The 25,413-nt window shown below is 57.0% G+C and overlaps 1 protein-coding gene across 1 annotated transcript; it reads left to right on the forward strand.

The window, feature by feature from the left end:
• The first annotated feature begins 4,015 nt into the window (after positions 1–4,015).
• VAX2 (ventral anterior homeobox 2) lies at positions 4,016–24,491 on the forward strand. Its single transcript, XM_062493252.1, has 3 exons — positions 4,016–4,319; positions 8,900–9,087; positions 23,994–24,491. The coding sequence occupies exons 1-3, from the start codon at positions 4,016–4,018 to the stop codon at positions 24,489–24,491; spliced, it is 990 nt and encodes a 329-aa protein (XP_062349236.1).
• The last annotated feature ends 922 nt before the right edge of the window (positions 24,492–25,413 follow it).

Below are 25,413 nucleotides of genomic sequence, written 5' to 3' on the forward strand. Positions count from 1 at the left end.
TCCATGTCCCCTCAGTGTCCACTTGTGTCCCCTCACACTCCCCGGTGTCCCCTCACAGTCCCGTGTCCCTTCCCGGTCCCCCCGTGTCCCCTCACAGTCCCCACGCGTCCCCTCTAAATCCCCGGTGTCCCCTCACTGTCCCCGGTGTCGCCTCAGTGTCCCTCCGTGTTTTCACAGTCCCCCTGTGGCCACTCACAGCCCTCCCGTGTCCCCTCACTGTCCCCGGTGTCCCCTCAGTGTCCCCCCGTCTTTTCTCAGTCCCCGGTGTCTCCTCACAGTCCCCACGTGTCCCCTCTAAATCCCTGGTGTCCCCTCAACGTCCCCGGTGTCCCCTCAATGTCCCCCCACCGTCCCAGCTGTCCCCTCCATGTCCCCCCAGGTGTCCCCTCAGTGTCCCTCCCGTGTCCCCCCACCGTCCCCGCTCCCGCCGAGGCCCCGCACGCTTCCCGGGCTCCGCCGCTCTCTCCCGGCCCTGCCCCGGCCTCGGCCCCGCTGTCCCGGTCCCGGTCCCGGGGGTCTCTCGGCGCGGTCCCCACCCAGGGCTGTCCCCGGGACACCGTTTCCTTAGCGGGGACAAGGACAAGGTCCCCACCCCGGTACCCTCCGAGCCCGGGGGACTCACCGGGAGAGGCCGGTTCGGTACCGGAGGAATCCCCGGCTCCACTCCCGGCGGACCCCGCACCCTTCCCGCAGCCAGGCCCGGGGCCGAGCCGAGCTCACCCGAGCCTGGCCTTACCTCCATCTCCGGGCTACCGGGAGAACCGGGGGATTGCGGGCCCGGAACGCTCCGGGCGACGAATCCGGCTCTAAACAGCGAAAATCAAGGAATTCTGTGGGGTTTTTTGTGGGGTTTTTTTTCCGCGAGAAGAGCGGGGATGGAGCGGGGCGGCGGCTTGGGAGGGCCCCGGGGGCTCGGCGGGGCCGGGAACGGGGATGCTCCGGGAAAACGCGGCCGCTCCCACCCCCGGGCTGGGCTTCGCTGGACTGGATGTGCTCGGCACGGCACCGGGAAAGAGGAAAAGCGGGGATATTGAAAATAAAAACACCGATAAATAGTTCTGATAGCGCTAATAGGTCTAATAATAGGAATAGTAACGCCACTGATAATAGCGACACTAATACCGCTAATATTAACACTAATTACAACAGTGACAACAACGGCGCTAAACCAAACAACGACAGCGGTACGATATAAATCGGATTTTTAAAATTGGCGTTGTTTTTATAACGTTATTGGTTTTGAGGAGCTGGGAGCTCCCGGATTCCATCGCCTTCCCTTCCCGGCAGCGACGGAGGCGGCTCGCACCCGGAATTTCCCCTTTCCCCGCTTCCCCTTCTCCAGCTGCAAATCCCTTCCCGTTATTATTCAAAATAATCGTGTAGATAACCGGGCGGGGAAAAAAAAAAATCACAAAAATTATAAAATACAAAAAAAAAAAAAATAAACCAGAAGGAAAGGAGCGGGAGACGTGAGGAGGCGGCGGGGGCTTAGCGGGCACCGGGGCCGCTTCTCCGCCGCTCGTTCCGCGGCCTCAGCCCGGGGCTCCGGCCCGGGGCTCCGCCGAAGGAGGATTTTTCGTTCCAGCGGACATCGCTGCCCTCCGTCTTCCCGGTGGGACCCGGCCCGCAGCCTCTCCCCGCGGTCCTGGGGGGGCTGAGGCCGCAAGGCTCGGCGGGTTTGGGGTAATTTTCCTCGTTTTCGTTAAGAATGGTTGGTTGGTGTCATATCCACCACCAGGCCCGGTGCCGGGGCACAGCGGAGCCCGGCTGTCCGGCTGTCCGGCTGTCTTGTTGTCCGGCTGTCCGGCTGTCCGGTTGTCTTGTTGTCCAGCTGTCCGGCTGTCCGGCTGTCCGGCTGTCCGGCTGTCCGGTTGTCTTGTTGTCCAGCTGTCCGGCTGTCCGGCTGTCGGGCCCGGCCTTGCAGCAGCCCCGGAGAACCGGGAACGGGGAACGGGAAACCGGGAACGGGGAGCAGTTCCAGCCTCCAGCGCCTTCCCCGGACGGGCGGCTCCATCCCCGCTGGCCCCTCCGGGCCCCTCGGAACCGGGGGTACAGTCCGGGACCCCCGGCCTTGAGCAGGGCCCGTCCTCCGTGCTCTCACCGCTCGGCCTTTTTCGTTCGCTTTATTTCCTTCCCCTTTCTCCCTTTTGATTTTTTTCCCCTTTTACTTCCTCTATTCCTACACTTTTATTTCTCCTTATAATTCTATTTTTTTTTCCCCATTTTAATTCTTTTTCCCCCAGCTCTGCTTCCCCCCCCCCCGCTCCGCGCTGTTCCCGTTATTTCAGGGACTGGCCCAGGCCGCGGCAGGCTCGGACATTCCCGCGGCCACTCCAACCAACCCAAGGCCTTGAGCTCCCGGTGCCCGGCAGAGCCCGAACCGGGTCCCTCCCGCCTCCACCTCGCTCTACCCGGTGCTCGGGCCGTACCCAGACCCCTGCGAGCTCCCCCAGCCCGGGGCGGTGCCCGGTACCGAACCGTGGGTGCTGCAGAGCTCAGGAGCTGCGGAATCTCGGGGCTGCTTGTGATTAAAGTTGATTAATTTATTTTTCATTAAAGTAAAATAATTTATTTCTCATCCACCGCCGTTACAACCGGTCCGATTTGAGGCAGAACGGGGAAGCATCGCCGCTTTTTCCGCCCGTTTTTTGGCCCCCATTGAGGGGACAGAGGCGGAACGGAGCTCCCCCCCTCCCCGCCCCGAGGAGGGAGAGATGCCCGGGACACCCCAGTATGAAATTCCCAGCTGGAAACCAGGAGCCGCCCCGCTCGGTGCCGGTGCCAGGAGCGATTCTACGGGATCAGGGAATTTCGAGGCTCCCTCGCTGCCCCATCCCGGTGGAAGCGGGGTAACCCCGGTAGCTGCGGGGCACGGAAGGGAAGCGGCACCGGAGCCCCCCGGCCAGGGGCAGGGGGATTTCTTTATTCGTTTTCACCTCCGGCGGCCGGGCAAGGATTCCCCCGGGATGAGCCCCCCAAGAAAGAATCGGGAACCGGAGCCGTCTCCGCCGCTCTCGGGGCCGGGCAGCGGCCGCCGAGGGGGCTCTTTGTTTACCAATCGGTGTCACAGAACGGGAGGGCAGGAAATTGCGTCTCTACCGGGCCGTTAATTTAAAATCGGCTCTTTCCTTCCCCCCGGCTCGCCTCCAGCCGCTCCCCGGTGAGGCGGGGGCTCGGCCGCCCGCTCCCCGCTCCCCGCTGCCGGCTCCGGCGGGGGATGCGCAGCGGAGCGCGGCGGCGGGGGAGGGCCGGGCCGGAGGAATAAGAACCCGGCTTCTTCTCCGGTCCCACCCCCCCCACCACCCCCGGCCGCTTCTTCCGCAGCTCCCTCCCCTCGACCTCCCTTTCCCCTCCCGCCCCCCCTCTCCCCACACACACCACCCCCCTAAAATCACCCCCCCCCCCCCCGCCCCAATCTGCCGGTATTGATTTCCCCCGCACGCGAATCTCAAGCGCAGCGCGGCGAGCCCGGGCACCGCCGGCGGCTCCCGCCGCTTCCCAGCCGGCACCGGCACCGACACCGACACCAGCACCGGGACCCGCACCGGGACCGGCGCTCCATGGAAGGGCAGCGGGAGCGCCTGAAGTTTGCCCGGAGCGAGGTGCGGAGGGAGGTGGAGCTGGGGAGGGGGCGCGGGGTGGGTGCGGGAGAGGGGCTCGGGCTCCTGTCAAAGTTTGAAACTCCTTTCCCCCCCCACCCTCGCACCCTCTCGGGACGCCCCGCACGGGTCCCCCCCCTACTCCCGGTACCACCCCCGGCCGGCGGGGCGGGGAGGGGAGGGGGGGTGCGCTTTAAATGCCGGTCCCCGGGTGGGAGAAGGCGACAGGCGACAGGCGACGGCCCCCGGCGGTCCCCGGCCATGGGGGTGAGCTGGGGCGCCGAGCCCCGGGGGGGCCGGCGAGGGGCGGGGAGGGGAAGGGGTCTGGGGAGGGTGTGTGGGGGGGGCTCCCTCCCATCCCCCCCGCCCAGCCTTGCCTCCTCTCTCCCTCTCCCCGTGTCTCTCTCTGCCTCCTGATGTTTGATCCCGCCGCGGCGCCCGCAGGGATGAGCGATGGAGGGGCCGAGCCCGGCGGGAGCCCCGTGCTGCTGGCCGAGCCCGCGGCCACCGGGCGGGCCCGGGAGAAGCTGCCGACCCGGGCGGAGCTGGAGAGCGCCCTGCGCACCGGCGGCGGCGGCAACGGAGGAGCCGGCGGCGGCTTCAAGGACATCCCGGGAACGTCGGCGGTCAGCCCCGGCTCCTCCAAGCAGTGCGCCCCGGACACCGAGAGCCCGTCGGGGACCGGCGAGGCGGATTACTGCCGCCGCATCCTGGTGCGAGGTACGGACACGGTCCGCGCTCCCATCCCCGCTTCCACAGCCCGGAGGTCCCCGCTCCGGGCATGGGGCACCGAGTCCCCAGCACCGCTTCCAGCGCATCCCCGGGCGCTTCCCGGCTGCCAGCTCCGGCCTCCCGGTCCCGCCGTTTGTGCCCCGGCTCCGCTGCGTGCGGCACGGAGAGGGCCCGCTGCCCCAGCCCGGCTCCGCCGGCAGCGCGCTCGGAGCGGGGCCGTGCCCGGCGGGCGGCCGGAAGAGCTCCAGGGGAGCGGCCCCGGGGTCACGGACCCGCCGGGCCCCCGGAGCCCCGCGGGGGACGGGCAGGCGGCGGGAGAGGGGGGACAGCATCAGCTCGGCGTTGGAAGCGATGTCGCAGGAGAAAAGCGTCACGGAGAGGCGGCGGGCGAGGGGGGGTTTATTTTTTTTCACTTTTTTTTTTCACCCCCATTTATAATATCACCCGCTCGGCCCCGGCTGGGGCTCGTCGTCCCCCGGAGCCGCCGCGTCCCGCGTCCCGTATCCCACACCCCGCACCCGCCCCTCCGCCCGCGCTCGGTCCTCGCCGGCCCGGGACTCGCCGGGATCACTTCTGGCTTTTGGCGAACCCCGAGAAGTTTGGGGCGCCCTGGTGCGGCTGTCGCAGGCGGGCGGGCGGGTCCCGAGCGCTCCCCGGCTCTGGCATCCCGGGGATGCTCCGCGTCCCCGCCGCTCTTCCGCCGCTGCCGGAGCCCGGAGCAGCTCGGCGGCCGCTCGGCGATCAGGGCCGAGGCCTCCCGGTGCCCAGCACAGCTCGGCAGGGACCGGAGCGGCGGCCGTGACCTCCCTCCTCACCGGGAGGCACGAGGTCCCCGTTCCATCGTTATCCCCGGCTCGGGCATCCCGGGAAAGCTCCCCGCCGCTCACCCAAACCTCTATCCTGCTTGTCGCGGTAGGCGCCCTTCGCCGACATCCCGGTTGTCCCAGTTCGAACCGGGGACAGCGGCCGAGCAGCGGGCAGCGCTCAGGGACGAAGGCCGGGGTCCTGCCCGTGGTGTCGCCTCGTCCCCGGGGGTCGCCGAGCGGGACTGCCATCGGTCCCGCCGGGGTCAGGCTGGGGTCAGGCCTCTTCTCCGCCCGTCTTGGCCCAACCGAGGCCGCCCCGACGGTCCCGGTACCGGGAGAGGGGCGGGGGTCGGTACCCAAGGCCGGGGCAGGGTCTCCGCTCCCGCTGGCCCCGGGGACCCTCACCGGGAGCACCCGGTTTCACCATCTTGCTTCAGCCGCCACGGTGCGGACAAAATGGTGGCGGGGAGAAAACGCCGCAAATCACGGAGGCTGAGCCGAAATGAAGCGCGGGGAACGTGGCGGGGCCACCGGGACTGCGGGGACACGGACCCGCCGGTCCCCACCCGCTCCGGCAGCGGTTCCGCAGCCGGGCAGGGCCGGGGCCCAGCTGCGGCTGGGCCCGGGCAGAGCCTGCCGGTTGTTTTTGTACAAAGCGGGGGGTTAAAATGTTCGGTTTTATGTTTTAAAATGATTTTATTTTAATATTTTGTGTTTCGCCCTCACTGCTTGCCCTGGGAAAGGGGCCCCGCCAGCCCCGGCCCGGTGAGGAGCGGCTGCGGTGGAGCTGCCGCCAGCCCCGGTGCATCCCCGGTACAGCCTCGGTGCAGTCCCGGTGCTTTCGGTGAAGTCGGGGGGGTCCTGGTGACCCCCTCGCATCGGCGGGGTCCTCTCGGGGTCTCGGTCCGCTCGCCGGTCCCGCGATACCGGGAATGGTCCGTGCTGGATGGAGCCACCCGCTCACCTCCCGGTCACCTCCCGGACATCCCTGTATCTTCCGGGGTGGCTCCCAGAGATAAACGGGACAAGGAGGGACCTGGGCAGCTCCAGAGCCGGTCCCGCTGTCACCACGGAGCTGGGGACACATCCGGGGATTTCCCCCCCCTTTCCTCCCGGTCATTTCCCGGGGCTGGCCCAGTGCCAGGCCCGGTGGCCACAGAGCACGTGGAGGGACCCCGGTGGCGTTTGGCACCACCATGGCCACCCCATGGCACAGAGGGGACATCCTGAGGGCTGACAGAGAGGGGGTGTGCACCCCAAAAGGTCCTGGCAGGTGTGTTGGTGTGGGAACCCAGGTGGGCATGGGGTGTCCCTGTGCCAGGAAAAGGTGTCCCAAAGGATTTGTGTCCTCTGCTCTTTGGGGGGATTTCAAACCCAGCTCTGTCCTGGCTCCAGAGTCACCAGGTGTACTCCGGTCCCCAAGAGCAGGATGTGTCACCAGCAAGGCCCAAGGTTCCAGAACCCCTCGGGCAGCTCCAGCAGGACCCAGGAATTGTTTGGGCTCCAAAATGGGAAAAGGCTCTCCCAAAAGGCTGGAATGGGGGGGGGGGGGGTGGCCTGTACACCCCAAAACCTACCCTGGAGAAGGTCAGCGGGGCTGGCACGAGGGGTTTGGTGTCCCCTGTGCCGAGCTGGCATCGCAGCCGTGCCCTTTTCCCTGCCGTCCCTGCGGAGCTGCTCCAGCTGCTGAGGGAATAACAATAAATAATGCCCGAGCTGGAGCCCAGGGCGCAGCTGCGGCCCCGGATCCGGCAGCTCCGGCATTCCCGGCTGTTGTTGTGCCGGGGCCCTGGCGTGGGCACGGACGTGGGCACGGATGTGGGTACAGGAGTGCGGACGTGGCCTGGGCATCGTCACCGCCGCGGCTCTTCCCACACAAAATGGTTCCCGGCACAGATCCCGCCGGAAAAGCCGCTGATCCGCCTACAACCCCTTTCCTTCCCGGCAGCTCCGTGCTGGCCTGGGGGGTTTGGGGTGTGGGCCCGGTGCCACCACCCCCTGTGCCACCCTGGATGTCCCCGGGCCCTTGGGAGTTCTTCCGTGCCGCGTTCCGGGATGGCGCCTCAGCCGTGTCCTGCGGCTCTGCGGTGGGGAAGCGGATCTGGGATTGGGGGCCCTTCCCCAAATTGGGGTTTGGTCTCCATTCCCACATTTCCGGTGACGGATCCACCGCCTTCATCCCGGCTCCTCCGGCCTCATCCCGGCTCTGCCTATCCTATGGTGGCACCAACATTCCAGTCCCAGCGCCGCCATTCCATTCCCAGCGCCGCCATTCCCATCCCAGTGCCACCTTTCCAAACCTGGTGCCACCTTTCCAATGCCGGTGCCACCATTCCCATCCTGGTGTCACCATTCCCATTCCAGCACCACCTTTCCAGTCCCATCTCCACCATCCCCATCCCCAGCTTCTCCTCGCTGTTTTCCTTCTTCCTACCCCAGGAATTTTCCAATCCCTTCAAGCTCCACTCAGCCGGATGGAGGGAGAGTCATTGACCTACAAACAGGATCCCTGTGGAATTGGGATCCAGCATCCCAAAATCAGGACCTGGTTTGGGAATTGGAGCAACTTCCTGGCAGGATTTTAACCCTCTGGGAGCTCTGCAGGGAGAGCTTACCCAAACCAAACCAGGATTTGGGATCTGGGAAGATCCCAGTGTGTGATTCCCGAGGCTCATTTTAATTCCTGGGAGAGAGGACAGAATTCCTGTTGATTTTTTTGGTGGAATTTGTCCTTTCCACGTCAGAAGACTCCTCTGGAGTCGCTTCCCACTGCCTGGGATGGAGCCAAACCCCCAAACTTTTATTTTTGTGGATATTCCCAACATCACAAAATCCACAGTCAGGAGCAGCTCGGTGCCCACAGTGCTTCCCAAATTTGACCTTTAATAGGAAATTGCACCAAAATGGGAGCTGAGCTTCCAAAGGAAATATTCCTTCAGTAAGGATAATTCCGGAGAAATGAGAATTGCAACAGAGGTGAAATTTTTTTCCAGTATTCCCAAGGAAGGAGGGAAATCAAAAATTATATTAAAATTACATTGAAAGTGTCTTTAATTTGAATTCTTCCTCAGCATAAATCTCCTGGTTGCTCCTGGCCTTCCAAAATATTATTTCCAGGATGAAACACTCCGTTTTCCCAAAAAACTGTTACGGCTTTTATTTATGTCTTTAAAAAAAAACCTAATTCATGGAGATTTGTGGCCTTTCCCTGGATATTTATAAACTCTCCGCATTCAGAGCCGGAGGGAAGAACCAAGCCACAATTTAGCTCCAGCTTGTGGGAGTTCCATGGATACTCCACATCCACGTGGAATTTTATTTCCATTCATTTATTTTCCATTTATTTTCCCTTTATTCTCCTTCTCATCTCCAATTTAATTCCATTTATTTCCCATTTATTCTCTGTTTATTTTCCCTTTATTCTCCTTTTCTTCTCCATTTTAATTCCATTTATTTTGCATTTATTCTCCATTTTAATTCCATTTATTTTACATTTATTCTCAATTTAATTCCATTCATTTTCCATTTATTCTCCATTTTAATTCCATTCATTCTCCATTTATTCTCTGTTTAATTCCGTTGATTTTCCATTTATTCTCCATTTTAATTCCATTCATTCTCCATTTATTCTCCATTTTAATTCCACTCATTTTCCGTTTCCCCCCCAATAAATAATGACATTTTTGCATTTTTGCACCAATTCCTTCCATTTTTTTTTTTTTTTCATTTTTCCCTGACGCTTCTCCCCGTTATCCCACCCAGATGCCAAAGGGACGATCCGGGAGATCGTTCTGCCCAAGGGGCTGGACCTGGACAGGCCCAAGAGGACGCGGACGTCCTTCACGGCGGAGCAGCTCTACCGCCTGGAGCTGGAATTCCAGCGCTGCCAGTACGTGGTGGGCCGGGAAAGGACGGAGTTAGCACGGCAGCTCAACCTCTCCGAGACACAGGTGAGACCCGTGGTGGGGACATCGCGCTGGGGACAACATGGTGGCTCCTCTGCCTTGGGGACATCGTGGTACCTCCTTCGCATTGGGGATGTCGCGGTGGCATCTCTGCCTTGGGGACGTTGCGGTGGCTCCTCCGTGCTGGGGACATCACAGTGGTTCCTCCGTGTTGGGGACGTCACGGTGGGTCCTTCACGTTGGGGATGTTGTGGTGGCTCTTCCATGCTGGGGACATCACGGTGGCTCCTCCGTGTTGGGGACATCGCGGTGGCTTCTCTGCCTTGGGGACATTGCAGTGCCTCCTTTGTGTTGGGGACGTCGCGGTGGCTCCTTTGTGTTGGAGATGTTGTGGCGGCTCCTTCATGCTGGGGATGTGGTGGTGGCTCCTCTGCCTTGGGGACATCGCGATACCTCCTTTGCGTTGGGGACGTTGTGGTGGCTCCTCCACATTAGGGACATTGCGGTGGCTCTTCTGGGTTGGGGACATTGCAGTGGCTCTTTTGTGTTGGGGACATCGTGGTGGCTTCTCTGCCTTGGGGACATTATGGTGGCTCCTTCACATTGGGGACGTTGTGGTGGCTCCTCCATGCTGGGGACATCACAGTGGCTCCTCCATGCTGGAGACGTTGTGGCGGCTTGTTTGTGTTGGGGACATCACGGTGGCTCCTTTGCATTGTGGACATCATGGTGGCTGCTTTGCGTTGGGGACGTTATAGTGGCTCCTTCACATTAGGGACATTGCAGTGGCTCTTCTGTGTTGGGGACATTGCGGTGGCATCTCAGCCTTGGGGACATCACAGTGGCTCTTTTGCACTGGGGACGTCGTGGTGGCTTCTCTGCCTTGGGGACTTTGCAGTGGCTCCTCCGTGCTGGGGACGTCACGGTGGCTCCTCCGTGTTGGGGACGTCGTGGTGGCTTCTCTGCCTTGAGGACATCACGGTGGCTCCTTCACGTTGGGGACATTGCGGTGGCGGCATCCCCGAGCCCTCAGATGCGCAGAGCGAGGTGGTGACGGGATGAGTGCGGCGTTCCCGGCGGTGGTTTTCCTTGGAATGGTTGGGATGCAGATGGGGACAACCCTGAGGAGTCTCGCTGGCGGTGGTGACCCCTCAAATGTCCTGCGAAGGGTCAAGGTGAGGTTGGATGGATCAACCTGGGACAGGGGAAGGTGGCCCTGGATGAGCTTTGAAGTTGTTTCCAACCCAACCCATTCCATGATCCCGCAGAAAGCGGGAAGAGGAAGGAGCGAGGACTTTCTCTTCCCGAGGGTCCAGCGTCACCCCCCACAATGCCAGGAGGGTCACGGGTGGGCTCGGCCATGACAGCGGTGACCCCAGGTGGGACGTGGTGGGATCGGGATGTGCAGATCCCGCTGTTCCTGCGCCCTAATCCCGGCGGGATTGTCCATGGAATTATCCCTGGGTCTCTTCTCCATCACCTTCCTTGGGTGATCGGATGGGATTTTCCTGATTTTCCTGTGCTGGGGAAATCTGGGAGAATGGATGGGGTGAGCTCGGAAGTTGGTGCCTCTGATGGTTTTTTTGTTTAGAAATTTGTGGTTAAATAGTAATAATAATTAATTAAATAATATTAGCAATGGTGTAATATAATATAATATAATATAATATAATATAATATAATATAATATAATATAATATAATATATTATAATATATTATAATATAATATAAAACATAACATGCCATAACATAACATAAACAATATAATAATAATAATAATAATAATAATAATAATAATTCTAACACATTGATAATATTTTTAATATTTGTATTGAATATAATACTGTAATATTTATAACATTTATAACATTAATTATATTTATAATATATATAATATTTATCCCTGCTGGGTGTGGTAACAGCATAGCTTCCCTTGAATCACAAAGGAAATAATTCTGATTTTTCCGACCCTTTTTATGGAACAAACCCATCCCGGCTCTGGCTCCGAGCTGTGGGATTTGGGGGGATCCTGCTGCTGGATGAGGGGAAATCGGCATTGTGGGATTTTTGTGGTGGTGGAATAGGGGGATTTTGGTGAGGAGGAGGATTTAGGGTGGGATTCAGCCGTGCCGTGGTCGGGAGAGGGGTGGCTTTGGGTTCCCTGTCCCCGAGGTCCCGGTGTCACCACCCAAGAGCTGGGAGTGACGCGGGCGGGTTTGGCCGTGTCACACTGCAGGAACAGCTTTGTCCCCTGGTCAGGGGTTCTCTTTTCCCAGTGTCCCTCTTCTTGGATCCCTCTTCCCAATGTCCCTCTTCTTGGGGTCCCTGTTCCCAGGATTTCTCTTCCTGGGATTTCTCTTCCCGAGGTCCCAGTGTCACCTCCACGGAGCCGGGAGGGTCACGAGTGGGTTTGGCCGTGTCACTCTGCAGGAGGAGCTTTGTCCCCTGGTCAGGGATTCCCTTTTCCTGGGTTCCTTCTTTTTGGGATTTGTCTTCCCAGTGTCCCTCTTCTTGGGGTCCCTCTTCCCAGGATTTCCCTTCCCGAGGTCCCAGTGTCACCCCCATGGAGCTGGGACAGTCACAGGTGGGCTCGGCCGTGTCACACCTTGGGAACAGCTGTGTCCCCTGGCAAGGACCCTTCCTCAAGGTCCCTTTTCCCACTGTCCCAGTGTCACCTCCAGAGATCCACGAGGAACTGTGCCAAGTAGGAGCGGAGGATTCCGGGGGGATGGAAACTGCACAGCAATCCCCTTTTCCCGGGATTCCTCTTCCTGGGGTCCCTGATGTCACCTCCACAGAGCCAGGAGTGACAGGGGTGGACTTGGCCGTGCCGTGACAAGATGTGTGTCCCTGGCATGGGATCCCTCTTCCCAAATCCCGCTTCCCAAATACCAGTTTCCAGTATCTCCCTTCCCAAATCCCACTTCCCAGATCTTCCTTCCCAAACTCCTCTTCCCAGATCCCCCTCCCCAGGATCCTTCTTCCCAAATCCCTTTTTCTCAAATCCCACTTCCCAGGATCCCCATCCCAAATCCCTTTTCCCAAATCCCCCTTCCCAAATCCCCCTTCCCAAATCCCCCTTCCCAAATCCTTATTCCCAATCCCCCTTCCCAAATCCCCTTCCCAAATTCCCAAATTTTGGAAGAGGGGGATTAACCCAAGGAAAATGAGAATCGCCCAGGAGTGAGGGTGGGATCTTCCAGGAAGAGCTGGGATTGCACAGGAGGAATGGGAATTTCCTGGAAGCGTGGGTGGGATCATCCAGAGAGAGCTGGGATTGCTCAGGGGGGAGGGAAGGTCCCCCTTCCCAAATCCCTCTTCCCAAATCCCACTTTCCAGGATCCTTCTTCCAAAATCCCCCTTCCCAAGTCCCTCTTCCCAAATCCCACTTTCCAGGATCCTTCTTCCCAATTTCCCCTTCCCAAATCCCACTTTCCAGGATCCTTCTTCCCAAATCCCTCTTCCCAAATCCCTCTTCCCAAATCCCACTTTCCAGGATCCTTCTTCTCAAATCCCTCTTCCCAAATCCCTCTTCCCAAATCCCCCTTCCCAAGTCCTCCTTCCCAGCTCCCCTTCCCAAATCTCTTCTCCCAACTCCCCTTCCCAAATCCCTCTTCCCAAATCTCTTCTCCCAACTCCCCTTCCCAAATCCCTCTTCCCAAATCCCCTTTCCCAACTCCCCTTCCCAAATCTCTTCTCCCAAATCCCCTTTCCCAAATCCCTTTTCCCAACTCCCCTTCCCAAATCCCCCTTCCCAGGCCCTCTCTTCTGAGGGTCTCTCCGTGGCCTCGGCCGTGCCACCCAGGGCCAGTATTTGTCCCCTGGGCTCGGAGGATGTGCCCAGCACGGTGCCAGGTCTGGGAGGTCACAGCTTTTCCTCAGGGATGAAATTCCCATTTTTTTTTCCCTGCTGCTCAGGAGCCTCGCTGCTGCCTTCACCCCTGGGTGAGAAAATTCCCACCCCGTGGGTCGAGCTGTGTCGCTTCTCCCCTGCTCTCCCCCTTCCCACACCCTCTTCCCTCCTTCATCCCCGTCTCCTTAAATTCCTTTCCCTGCTTTTCACACCGTTTTTCCTTCCCCGAAGCCCAATTCCCAGTTTCCAGAACCTTCCCAAGTGCCTGATTTTTCCCAGTCCCCCAGAATTCCCAATTTCCTCCTCTCCCTCCTCAGGGCGTGGCTCTCCCAGGGATGGTTTCACACTCAGGCGTGCCCCTTTTCCTGATTCCTGGTTTTTCGCGGCCAGGATGTTTTCCTCAGGAATTCCAAGAGCTTTACACCGAGTTCTCCAAGCTCACTTTGCTTCTGGAAGGTGCTGATCCCACCTGGATATAGCCTGGAGAGGGAAAAGTCACCGCCAGCCCCTCGTGTCCCCACCCAGCTCCTCCAAACTGGGATAAATCCAACTTCTGCAGTAACCCCAGGATTTCAGGTGCTTCTGGTGATTCACTTCCAGAGCAGCTCCCAGAATTTAGGGAATTTTGGTGGTGGATCCCAATCAGCAGCATCTCCTGCCTTTTTTTTTTTTTTTTTTTTTTTTTTTCTGGGGAGGAAGACCCTTTAATGAATCCTGGATTTTAACTCCAAGACCAGGAAGCTGCTCCTGACTTTTCCCTGTGGATGTGGTGGGAACGCTGAAGGGAAAGGGGCCACCAGGGCAGGGATTTGTTGTGCCTGTGGATGTTTGGGAAGGCGAGGAGAGGGGGGGAAGGATGATTCATCCCAGCGAGGAAGGAATGTGACGAGATGGGAAGAGACACGGTGTGATCGCAGCTGGAATGCCCCTGGAGCGAGGCTGGGATCTTGCAGAAATCCTGCTGGAAATATGGATTTTAAATTTTTTTTTTTTTTAAGGGGGAATTAGGTTCTGGTTTTACTTTGCTGATAACTGATCCCGGTGTTTGGAAGAGTTGGAGGCAGGATGGGTTGGGGAGTGCGGGATTTGAGATTTTTTTTTTTTTTTGGCTCGGAGTGATGTTCCAGGAGTGGGGGATCACTGGGAGAGAGGAGGGAATCACTGGGAGAGAGGAGGGAATTGTTGGGAGAGAGGAGGGAATTACTGGGAGAGAGGAAGGAATTACTGGGAGAGAAGGAATCACCCAGGGGAAAGGAGGGATCACCCAAAAAAGATGGGAATCACCCAGGAGATGATCCAGGGAGAGCTGGGATCGCTCAGGGGAGAGGGAAAAATCACTCAGGGAAGAGGGGGATCAGACCAGGGAAAATGGGAATCACCCAGGAATGAGGGTGGGATCACCCAGAAATGATGGGAATTTCCTGGAAGTGAGGGTGGGATCGTCCAGGAGAGAACCAGGATTGCTTAGAGGAGAAGGAAAATTATCTGGGAAAGATAGAAATCATCCAGGAATGAGGGTGGGATCATGTAGGGAGAGCAGGGATCATCCAAAAAAGATGGGAATTTCCTGGAAGTGAGAGTAGGATCACCCAGGGGAGCAGGAAGGAATTTTGGAACTGCTCCTTCTCAGGCAAAGTTGCTTCCACCCAGTCCAGGGAATTCCTCTTCCCTCCCTGGATCCACATCCCCACTCTGCTTCCCAGTGCTTTTCCTAATTAATTCACGGATATGATTAATGTTCAGAGAGTTTAATTAACCTGGGGAATGTTTCCATTGGAGAATTTTCCGCGGAGACGCCAAACCGAGCTCTGAGGTCCCTGGGATGAGCTGGGAAGTGGTGGGAACATCCCAAACCCATCCCAAATCCTGAGGGCAGCTCCTATCCATGGATCTGGCTTTTTTCCTGGAAACTCCCCCCCCCCGGGAATCCTGAAAGGGACAAGTGGCCCTTCCCAGTGGAATTATGGGATAGAAAATCCCAGGCAGAGGAAGCAGAAGGAACCCAGGAGGGCAGTGGAGGGGGTGGAATTCCCATAACTTCCTCATGGGATGGGATGGGATGGGATGGGATGGGATGGGATGGGATGGGATGGGATGGGATGGGATGGGATGGGATGGGATGGGATAATGGGATGGGATAATGGGATGGATGAAGGGATTTGCTCTCGAGGTCAGAAGTTCAGTGCCAGGCTCAGGTTCAAATGATCCCGGTGTTTTCCAGCTCTTCTTAGGACCAGGACAGGGTGCTCCCAGTCCCAACTTGTGACAGGGAAGGTTTAAGTAGGATTTTTTGGGAAAATTTCATCATGGAATGGGTTTTCCAACTGTCCAGGGCAGGGGTGCATCCCCCATTCCTGAGGGGATTTGCCATCCCTGTGTTTGTGGCACTTGGGGACATGGTGGTGGCCTTGGCAATGCTGTGAGGAGTGGCTGGATTCAGAAGTCTCCAAGGGTTTTTCCAACCTAAATGATCCCGTAATTCCATGATTCCTGCCTGCCTGACTGCTGGCAAACCATGGGATTCTCCTGGTCCATCCAGACCTTCTTGAGGACAATCCAGACTTGGGGACAGCTCCTGGGTAACTCCATCACTACCGGTGGCCCCAGACCTCCTGGAGCATCCCGGGATTGCCAGCGTGGGGCAAAACATCTGGGAAAGGCTGGGGGAGGCCGGGAAGGTCTATTTATAGCCCGGCAATTAAGAGGAGGCCGTTAAAAATTAATCACCTCGGCTCGTTAATGACTCCCGGTCCCCGCAGGGACAGAACGAGGGGACAGGGGCCAGGGCTGCCACAGGTTTTCCTCTCCCAGGGAACAAAAAAAAACAGGAAAGATGATGGTGGGAAGAGACGGGAGCCCAAAAACCTCGTGATTCCCAATTCCCTCTAGAGTGGGATATGGGGAGAGTGATGAGATCCACCCCAGGAGATTTTGGAACTTTCAAATGGCAGGGTTAGGATTTGGGGAAGGAATTCCTGGCTGGGTGGGTGGGGAGGGGATGGGATGGAATTCCCAGAGAAGCTGTGGGTGCTCCTGGATCCCTGGGAACATTCAAGGCCAGGTTGGACATTGGTGTTGGATCCGCCTGGGATAGCGAAAAGTGTCCCTGAACATGTTAAAAACCAACTTTTAATTCCCAGACCAGTTGGGAATTCTGGGATTCAGTGGTTCTTTCCTGAGGGGCCTTCACCCCTCCTTCCATCCCTCCCTCCCTCCATCCCTTCTGCCGAAGCTTTTTTGGGATGGGATGAACTCTCCCACCCTGTTTTCCCTGACTTGCTTCCAGAAGGGATCTGGCTTATTCCAGAGGATCTGGGAACAGCATCCTGCAGCTGCCAAATCCTTGGGAATAGGTGGTAACAGGGAACATCGGCCTGAACGATCCCACATTTACCGGGATCGGGTCACACCTGGATGCTGAAAGAGCCTGGAATGGAGGGAGAGCCTAAATCCTGGTACCCACCAGAGATTTCCAGGATTTGGGCACCTCCAGCAGGTGCTGGATCCCATTCCCACATCCCAGCCTGCATCAGAACACGTTCCTGGAGCAAACCCAGCTCACGTGGCCCCGCTAATCCTGGCACCGGGAGCGTAAGGGGGACAATAAAGCCAGGCCTAAGCGGGGACACCGCGGTGACAGGGCCAGGCTGGCACAGAACCGGGAGACTCCCAAATTCCGGCATCGGGACCCCAAAAACCTGGCAGGGAGGATAAATTCTGGGTTTTTGGGGAGTGTTCCTAAAAAGGGGAATGGGGAATTGGGGTCTGCTGTGGGATAGATGATTTGGATGTTTGAGATCCCAAAATATCCAGGTGCTTCCAGAATTCTCCAAGCGCGGAGTTAAATGATTGATGGGGGGGGAAATGGGAATAATTCGCCGGGATTTTTATCATTAAGGATTTACCATCCCCCTCTGCCAAAAAAATAAAAATATCCCTGGATTTCCAAATTTCTGAAATTCCTGAATTTCAGAATTTCCTCCAGCTTCACCGGTGTTTCCAAATTTTCTATTTCCAAAAAAACAGAAACTCACAAGGAAGCCACGAGGTTCCCTGGTCACAAAGCTGGGAATATCCAGAATTTTAGATCAGGAGCCGGACATGGGCCTGTCTTCTGGCTGGAATTTTGCCTCTGTGGTGGGAATGGAGATGTGCTGGGAATGGGCTCCCGGCTGAGGGTCGGGGACAATTCCCGCCGCGCTGGTGGCTGGAACTACGTTCCCAAAGGCCGTGGTGGATGTTTAGGAATGGTTGGCGCAGCGGGATGAGCTGGAATGGCGGCTGAGGGATGAATCCATCCCCGCTTGGCAGAGGGAGAGGCAGAAAGGTCACGGAGCCGCCGTTACGAAACCCACTGGTTCGGGCGGTGATCCCGATGGATTGGGATCCATGATGCAGGATCCAAGCCCCAGTGGGGGCGGAGAGAGGAGAATGAGAGAAAAGGAGGAAAAGGAGGAGAAGGAGGGAAAAGGAGGAAAAGGAGAGAAAGGAGGAGAAGGAGGAGGAAGGTGGCGCAGGATGATGGCGGAGTGCAGGCTCCCAGCGGGCGTCAGCTGCCGGCGGACAGGAGCTAATCCTGGCCAATTCCCGCTCGGCAGCCAGGAATAGCGTGGCATTGAGGAGCCGGGGGCCACACGTGTGCCAGGGGCGCGTGACGGCGCCGGGGTCAGCGACGGGGCAGAGCTGCCCAAAACAAACACCGCTAAAAACCCCAAACACGGCACCGGCCCCGGAGTTGAGCTGCGGGGTCAGGGTTTTCCTGTTGGGAGAATAAATTCTGGGAGAACGCGCGCCGGCGTTTTTGGGAAATGTAGGAGTGCCGGAGTGGGTAGTGTTGATATTCCTGGGAGTTGCCTGGGTGGGGATGGGGGTTTGGGATTCCAGTCAGGAGTGATTCCCATCATGGCTCGGCCTCAGCGCAACAGGAAGGAGCAAGTGAGGGTAGAAAAGTGGAGCCAAAATGAGAGGAGGGCAATTCCTGGTCCTTTCCATTTTGGGAAGCTGATGGATGATGGATGGATGGATGGATGGATGGATGGATGGATGATGGATGGATGGATGGATGGATGGATGGATGGATGATGGATGGATGGATGGATGGATGATGGATGGATGGATGGGTGGATGATGGATGGATGATGGATGGACAGACAATCACTGGTCCAAAAACCTGCAAGAATCCCTGAACAACTAAGATCCATGGAATGATGAGCTCTCACCCTTTTTCAGTTTCCATTGGGATTCCCTTCTTGGGAACAGTTCCAGAGGTGTTTGGGGAAGGGCAGGGATAGGAACAGCAGCCCCGCGTCTCCAGAGAAGGAATCCTAGGATACGGATCTCCCTGAGGTCACGGTGTGAGAATCCAGGGATCCAACCTCACGTGGGCTCCATCCCAGTGCCAACAGCTGTGGAAAACCGGGATGGAGCTGTCGTGGGCTCCGGATGATTCCATAGGCTCTGGATCACGCCATGTTCCTGTTTTTATTCCCATCTTCACATGCTGCTCCCCTCACCCTGCCTGGGATTGTGGGATGGGGGTTGATGTGGGAGACATGATCCCATCCCAAGGCTCCGGGCTGGGAAGTGCATCCCAAATAATTCCAACTCATCCCAACTCATCCTAAATAATCCCAACTCATCCCAACTCATTCCCGCTCATCCTAACTCCTCCCAACTCATCCCAACTCATCCCAGCTCATCCCAACTCCTCCCAACTCCTCCCAAATCATCCCAACTCATCCCAGCTCATCCTAAATCATCCCAACTCCTCCCAACTCCTCCCAACTCATCCCAACTCATCCTAAATAATCCCTACTCATCCCAAATCATCCCAACTCCTCCCAACTCATCCCAACTCATTCCAGCTCATCCTAACTCCTCCCAACTCCTCCCAACTCATCCCAGCTCATCCCAACTCCTCCCAACTCCTCCCAACTCATCCCAACTCATTCCAAATCATCCCAATCAATCCCGATCAATCCCACCGGAATTCCCAGCGCGGTGACATTTTGGTGACAATCCAGATGCCAGGGAGCAGGGGAGGTGACGCCGTCCTGCCCTCCTGGATGATCCTTAGGGAAAGGATCTGTGGGAGGAGGAGAAATCGAGGGAGGTCTTGGAGACTCGTTCAGTCGTGGAGTAGGGAGTGGGAAATGAAAATAAACTATAAACTGTAAAATAAATATAAAATAATATAAAATATAAAATATAAAATATAAAATATAAAATATAAAATATAAAATATAAAATATAAAATATAAAATATAAAATATAAAATATAAAATATAAAATCTAATGAAAGCAAATTTTCTCAGGGGAAGAGGAATAGAATGGAATAAAATAGAATAGAATAAAGCAAAATAAAATAGAAGAGAACAAAAGAAAGTCAGGTAGAAGAGAATTCCAAAAATGTAATAGAAGACAAGAGAAGGAGACAATAAAATGACAAAATTCCGTTTTAAAAATTCAATTTAAAAGAATTTAAAATAAAATAGTAAAATAATAAAACAATAAACCCATAAAATAGTAAAATAATAAAATAATAAACCTATAAAACAATAAAATTAGAAAAAAGGAAAAACATCAATGTCAACCTGACAATATATAAATAAATATATAACCTAAAGAAAATATAGTATATAATATATAAAATATGAAATACATTATAATTACATTGAATAAAATTTATACAATATATGCACAGCATGTAATATATATTTATTATATTTTTTAGTTGTATAGTAATAATATCTAATGCTAGAGTCATAAATTAACAAAAATATATAAATTGTAGAATATTTAATATATAACAGAAAATGAACGCATTAAAAATATAAAGATGCAATTAAGTCTGACATAGAAAACATAAAGATGCAATTAAATATAATGCAAAATAATAATTATATATTTATATACGATAGTGTGTATTATATGTAATTTTTAATATTTATATGAAATAAAGTGGTGTGAATATATGTAACTTTTATACACACGTAATTACCTGATATTTATTTATTTATTATTAGTAATTATTATTTTAAATATTATTAATTAACACAGTTTCTGTATAATTTTTATATAGATTTAATTTCCCATTAATTAATATTTTACACCATTTTGTTGCTCCCCACAAACCCTTTCCCGGTGATTTGGATTCTCTGTGCCATGATTCCTTTTTCCTGTATTTCCATTTTCTTGGTCAGTTGGGAGAGCTGGGAATGTTTCCCTGGAAAAGGGAAAAATTCCAGGAAAATATCAGAGTTCCTAAAGGTGCTCCAGAAGAGCTGGAATTGGGGACAAGGCATGGAGGGACAGGACACAGGGAATGGCTTCCACTGGGAAAGGGGACATTGGGCTGGGATCTTGGGAAGGAATTCCTGCCTGGGCTGGAATTCCCAGATTTGCTGCCCCTCGGTCCCTGGCAGTGTCCAAGGCCAGGCTGGATGGATTTGGATCCACCTGGGATAGTGGAAGGTGTTTCTGCCCATTAAATTATTGGGATTTAAGGTCCCTCGCACCCCAAACCATCCAGGAATTCTGGGATTTAGGAATCCTTGCTCTCCTCACGCCTCATCCAGGGCTGTGGTTCGGCCTCTCCCAGAGTTTTTCCAAGCTCCTCACGTCTCCCTTGTCCCTGTTCCCAAGTGTCCCCTGCAGCTGTCACCTCCCCTGTCCCATCCATGGGCAATTCCAGAGGCGCTTCCCTGCATCCAGGTCCGATCCCACCGGAATGTGACATGTGGGGTCAGGTATTTCACTCGTGGGAGATTCCCAGGATTCCTTCCCCTTGTTCCCATTCCCTCCTAGCTGGGTGTCCTGGCTGTCCCCAGAGTGAAAAAATTGGGGAATTGGTTTTCCTTGGAAAAGGACGGCTTTGATCTCGCTCTGCTTCCCGCCGTGGATAAACGCGATATTCCAGACGTTCCACTGGGAATATTCCCTGCCCTTCCTCCGGGATAAACTGGGAATGCCCAGTGATGTGGGTGGGCAAGGAATTTGCTTTTTTAGGGAACAAAATCGCCGTCAAAGCCAATTTGGGAAAGTTCCCAGTGGGATTTATGAAAGAATCTGGAGCGGAAGGAGCAGGAGCTGAGGGGGGGATGGAACAGAATGACGCTGGAATTTCTCATGGATCTGTCACGGATCCACATCGAGCAGCAGGAATTTGAGGATAATGGAGGCTGAACAGGACAGGGAGCCACTAATTGGGGACAGGTTGGGGACAAACCACGGCTGAGATGTCACCGACGGGCTGGGGCCGCTCCGGGGGATTGAGGGAATGTTTTTGGGGTGGACGCACGGATTTGAGGGAATTTGGGATGGGGGAACTTCCTGGGAAAGGTTTCTCTTCCCCTAAGGATCGCGGTGCCACCGTTCCGTAGTGGAATTCCACATCGGGATCATCCGGATGGAAGGGACCTTAAATCCCATCCTGTTCCAGCCCTGACAATTCCCACGATCCCAGGTGGCTCCAGGCTCCATCCAGCCTGGCCTTGGACACTTCCAAGGATCCAGGTTTCTCTGGGAAACTTTGGAGGGGCCAGCAGGGATCATCTGGAATCCCATCAGAGCGAGCAGGACACAGGGAATGGCTTCCCACTGGGAAAGGGGAGATTTAAATGGGATTTGGGGAAGGAATTCCTGGCTGGGAGGGGGAGGAGGGGCTGGGCTGGAATTCCCAGAGAGGCTGTGGCTGCTCCTGGATCCCTGGGAGTGTCCAAGGAAAAGTTAGATGGATTTGGATCCACTTGGGATCGTGGGAATGTTCTGGAGCAGTGGGATTTTGGATTTTGGAACAGCCCCAGGTTTGGGGTTCAGGGATGGGCACCCTCAAGGATTAAATCCCACTAGAGGGTTTTCCTTAAATCCTGCTCCTCCTGAACTGCCGGATGGGGAATATTTTGAGAGGAGAGTGCTGGGAATGTCCATCCTGTACGGATTCACACCGAATCTTCGTTAAGGTGTTGCTAATTAAATGGGTTTTGGGGCTGCCTGGGTCCTCTTCGGCCCCTCCTGTGAGGGTTTTGGGATCTGCAGTTCCCAGGACTCGGCTGCTCCAGGAGATGGGACAATTCTGTGTCAGGTCACTGTGCCCAAAGCCATGCCAGTGGTCAGCACGGAGTGACAGTGGGGTCACTGGGATGGGGACACAGCTCTGGGGTCACTGGGATGGGGACATGAGTCCTGGGGGACCTGGCTTTGGTCCCAAAACCATCCCAGTGGTCAGCACGGAGTGACCAGTGGCGTCACGGGGATGGTGACATTAACGCTGCGGTGAGTGACATGGGGACATGAGTGGGGTGGGGACAGTGGGATGGGGACATCGGCCCTAGGGACAGGAATTGTTCCCAAAACCATCCCAGTGGTCAGCATGGAGTAACCAGTGGGGTCAGTGACATGGTGACACAGCTCTGGGGTCACTGGGATGGTGACACAGCCCTGGGGTCACTGGGATGGGGACATCAGCTCTGGGGTCACTGGTGACAGTGGGCGCCTCGGTGTCCCCATGCGGGTGTCGCGGATGTCCCCGAGGGGAGGCGCGGGCTGGCAGTGCCCGGCGGTGGGGGGAGGTGATGTCCCCGCGGTGTCGGTGTCCCCCGGTGTCCCCCGGTGTCCCCCGGTGTCCCCAGGTGTCCCCCGGTGCCCGCAGCACCTCCCGGGGCTCCGCACTGTCACTCCATGCGGTGTCACTGCAGGCCTGGCCTGTCCCCAAAGGTGACTCCGGGACCCTCCCGCTCGTCCCCGCCGTGCTCTAACCCGAGTGTTTTCCCATCCGTGTCCTTCCCCCACCTCCGTGTCCGTCTGTCCGTCCCTTCTGCCTCTCTCTGTCTCTCTCTCTGCCTCTCCTGCCCCTCTGCTCTGCCAGGGAAGGAGGGAAGGAGGGAGGGAAGCGGGGCCGCTCTCCCCATGGGGAGTTTAGGGGGTCCAGGAGCCTCTGGCTGGTGGCCCCGGGGTGGGCAGGGGCAGTTTTGGGGTGCGGGAATCCCGCGGGGCTCAACCTGGATTCCGTGGATGTGGTGCGGGTCTGTACCCAGAAATCCAGGGCCACCAGAAGCCACCGTGTCCCCACCAGTGCCACCCTGCGCCCCGGTCAGGGAAGGGTTTGCAGACGGGGGCAGGAATTTGGGGTTGAGGAGAATCCAGCCTGTCCTGTAGCTCAGCATTCCCGGGAAAGCCAGCATGGGGGATGGGGCTCAGCCATGAGCTCTGCGCTGCTTCCCAAGGCCGCCGTCCCCAAGGTCCATCCCTGGGGTCCCATTCCTGGGGTCCCATCCCTGGGGTCCCATCCCTGGGCCTCTGTTCCAGGGACAGGAGCCTGAGGTCCTTGGGGTCTCATCCCTGAGATCCCATCCCATGGCTCCTGTCCTGAGTCCCATCCCAGGGTTCCTGTCCCCAGTCCCATCCCTGAAATCCCATTCCTGGGGTGTCATCCATAGGATCCCATCCCCAGGCTCCCAACCCTGGGCCCCCGTCCCCAGTCCCATCCCTGGGATTACATTCCTGGGGTCCCATCCCAGGGACAAGAGCCTGGGATCTCATTCCTGGAGTGCCATTCCTGGGGTCTTGTCCCCAGTCCCATTCCCGAGATCCCATCCATGTGTTCCCATCCCTGGGCTCCTGTCCCAAATCCCATTCCTGGAGTGTCATCCATGGGGTCGTATCTCTGAAATCCCATTCCTGGGGTGCCATCCATAGGATCCCATCCCCAGGCTCCTATCCCTGTGCTCCTGTCCTCAGTCCCATCCCTGGGATCCCATGCCTGGGGTGCCATCTCTGGGATCCCATTCCTGGTGTTCCCATCCCAGGCCTCCTGTCCCCAGTCCCATCCTTGTGCTCTCATTCCCGGGCTCCCACCCGCAGGCTCCGGCCCCTGTCCCTGCCGGTCCCGCAGGAATTCTCCCTTTCCCTGGAAGCGGCCGGCGGGAGCGGAGGGCGGATCTCGCTTGGGCGTTTATTTTAATACATCTCTCTCTCGTATCTCTCGCTCTCTCCTGGCTCTCGCCTCTCTCTCCCCGGCCCCCCCGCGCTCTCTTTCCGTCCGTGCCTTCCTGTCCCGTCCCTCCCCCGTCCTCCCCCACCCTTCCCACCCCTCCCCAGGTCAAGGTGTGGTTCCAGAACCGCCGCACGAAGCAGAAGAAAGACCAGAGCAGGGACTCTGAGAAACGCTCCTCCAGCACCTCCGAGTCCTTCGCCACCTGCAACATCCTGCGGCTGCTGGAGCAAGGCCGCCTCCTGTCCGTGCCGGCCCCCCCGAGCCTCCTGTCCCCCACCTCCAACCCCGTCCCCAGCCCCGCGGGGAGCGCTGCTGGCCTGGCCGCTCCTGGTCCCGCGTCCCCGGGGCTGGGTGGTGGCAGCAGCCCCCCAAAACCGGCGCCTTTCGGCCTGCACGTCCCGTCTCTCGCCTCTTCCTCCTCATCTTCACCGTCCTCATCGTCGCCGCGGCTGTCGGGGAGGCCGCTGTGTTTTGGGGGGCCGCTTCTGGGCAGCCTGCACGACCTGCCCGGTGTTTACGGACCGGGCGCGTCCGCGTTCGAGCCTTACACGCGGCTGGAGAGGAAGGACAATTCTATACCCAGCAAGAAGCCGAGCCCTTAAAACATTCCCACCTCCCCCCAAAAAAAAAAAAAAAATCAACAACCCCCCCCCAAAACAAACAGTGTCAAAAAGTGTCACCTCCCCCTCTCTAACCCCCTCCAACCCCAGATCGTGTCCCCTGTCCCCGTGGGAATGGCAGCTCCGCTCCCCCCCGGTTGGCGTGGATGTCACCAGGGTTGAGCTGGTGACATTCGGGGGGGGGGGGGCTGTGTCACCGGGGCTGCTCCAAATCCCCGCTCCAGGGATGGCCGGGAGGCGACAGGAGCAGCCAAGGAGAGGCAGGGAGCTGGTGGTGGCTGTCCCTGGTGTCTCTTAGGAGGGGGGGGACAAAAGTGACACAGCGAGGTGGCGCCGGGCTTTGTCCCCGCGGTGTCCTCGGAGAAGCGCCGTGCCTCAGTTTCCCCGCCCGCGCCGGGCGGAGTGTCCTGGCTGAGGTCACCGCGGGGTCCCGGGGGAGGGGAGGGTGGCCTGGCTGATGTCCCCAAGCCCGCCACTTGTCCCCTCCTGATGGGAACAAGCGGCTGCCGCCACCCCTGGGACACCCCCAGGCTCCTCCAGAACTCAAACACGGCCCTGCCCCGTTTTGGGACAAACCCCACAGGGATCCCCTCCGAGCCCCCCGAGGGGCTGTGGGTCACTGTCCACCCCTCTGGGTGACAGCTGGGGACAGCTGTGACAGTGGCATCTGCCCCTCCGGGGCGGGGCGGGTCCCACCGGGGGGGGGCTTTGCCAGCACCGCCCCCAAATCCGCTCTGGGGTGGCGCCGCAGTGACCCCATCCTGACACCCGCCACATCCCCCTTGTCACCTGTCACAGCCAGGGTCCCTTCCCAGAGCTGTCCCCGGGGGTGACAGTGGCTTCCTGCGGGGCTGAGGGTGGGCTTGGTGACGGGGGTGGGGCTTGACATGAGGTGTCCCTTGGG

Source organism: Cinclus cinclus, chromosome 5, assembly GCF_963662255.1.
Source record: "Cinclus cinclus chromosome 5, bCinCin1.1, whole genome shotgun sequence".
Taxonomy (NCBI): Eukaryota; Metazoa; Chordata; class Aves; order Passeriformes; family Cinclidae; genus Cinclus; species Cinclus cinclus.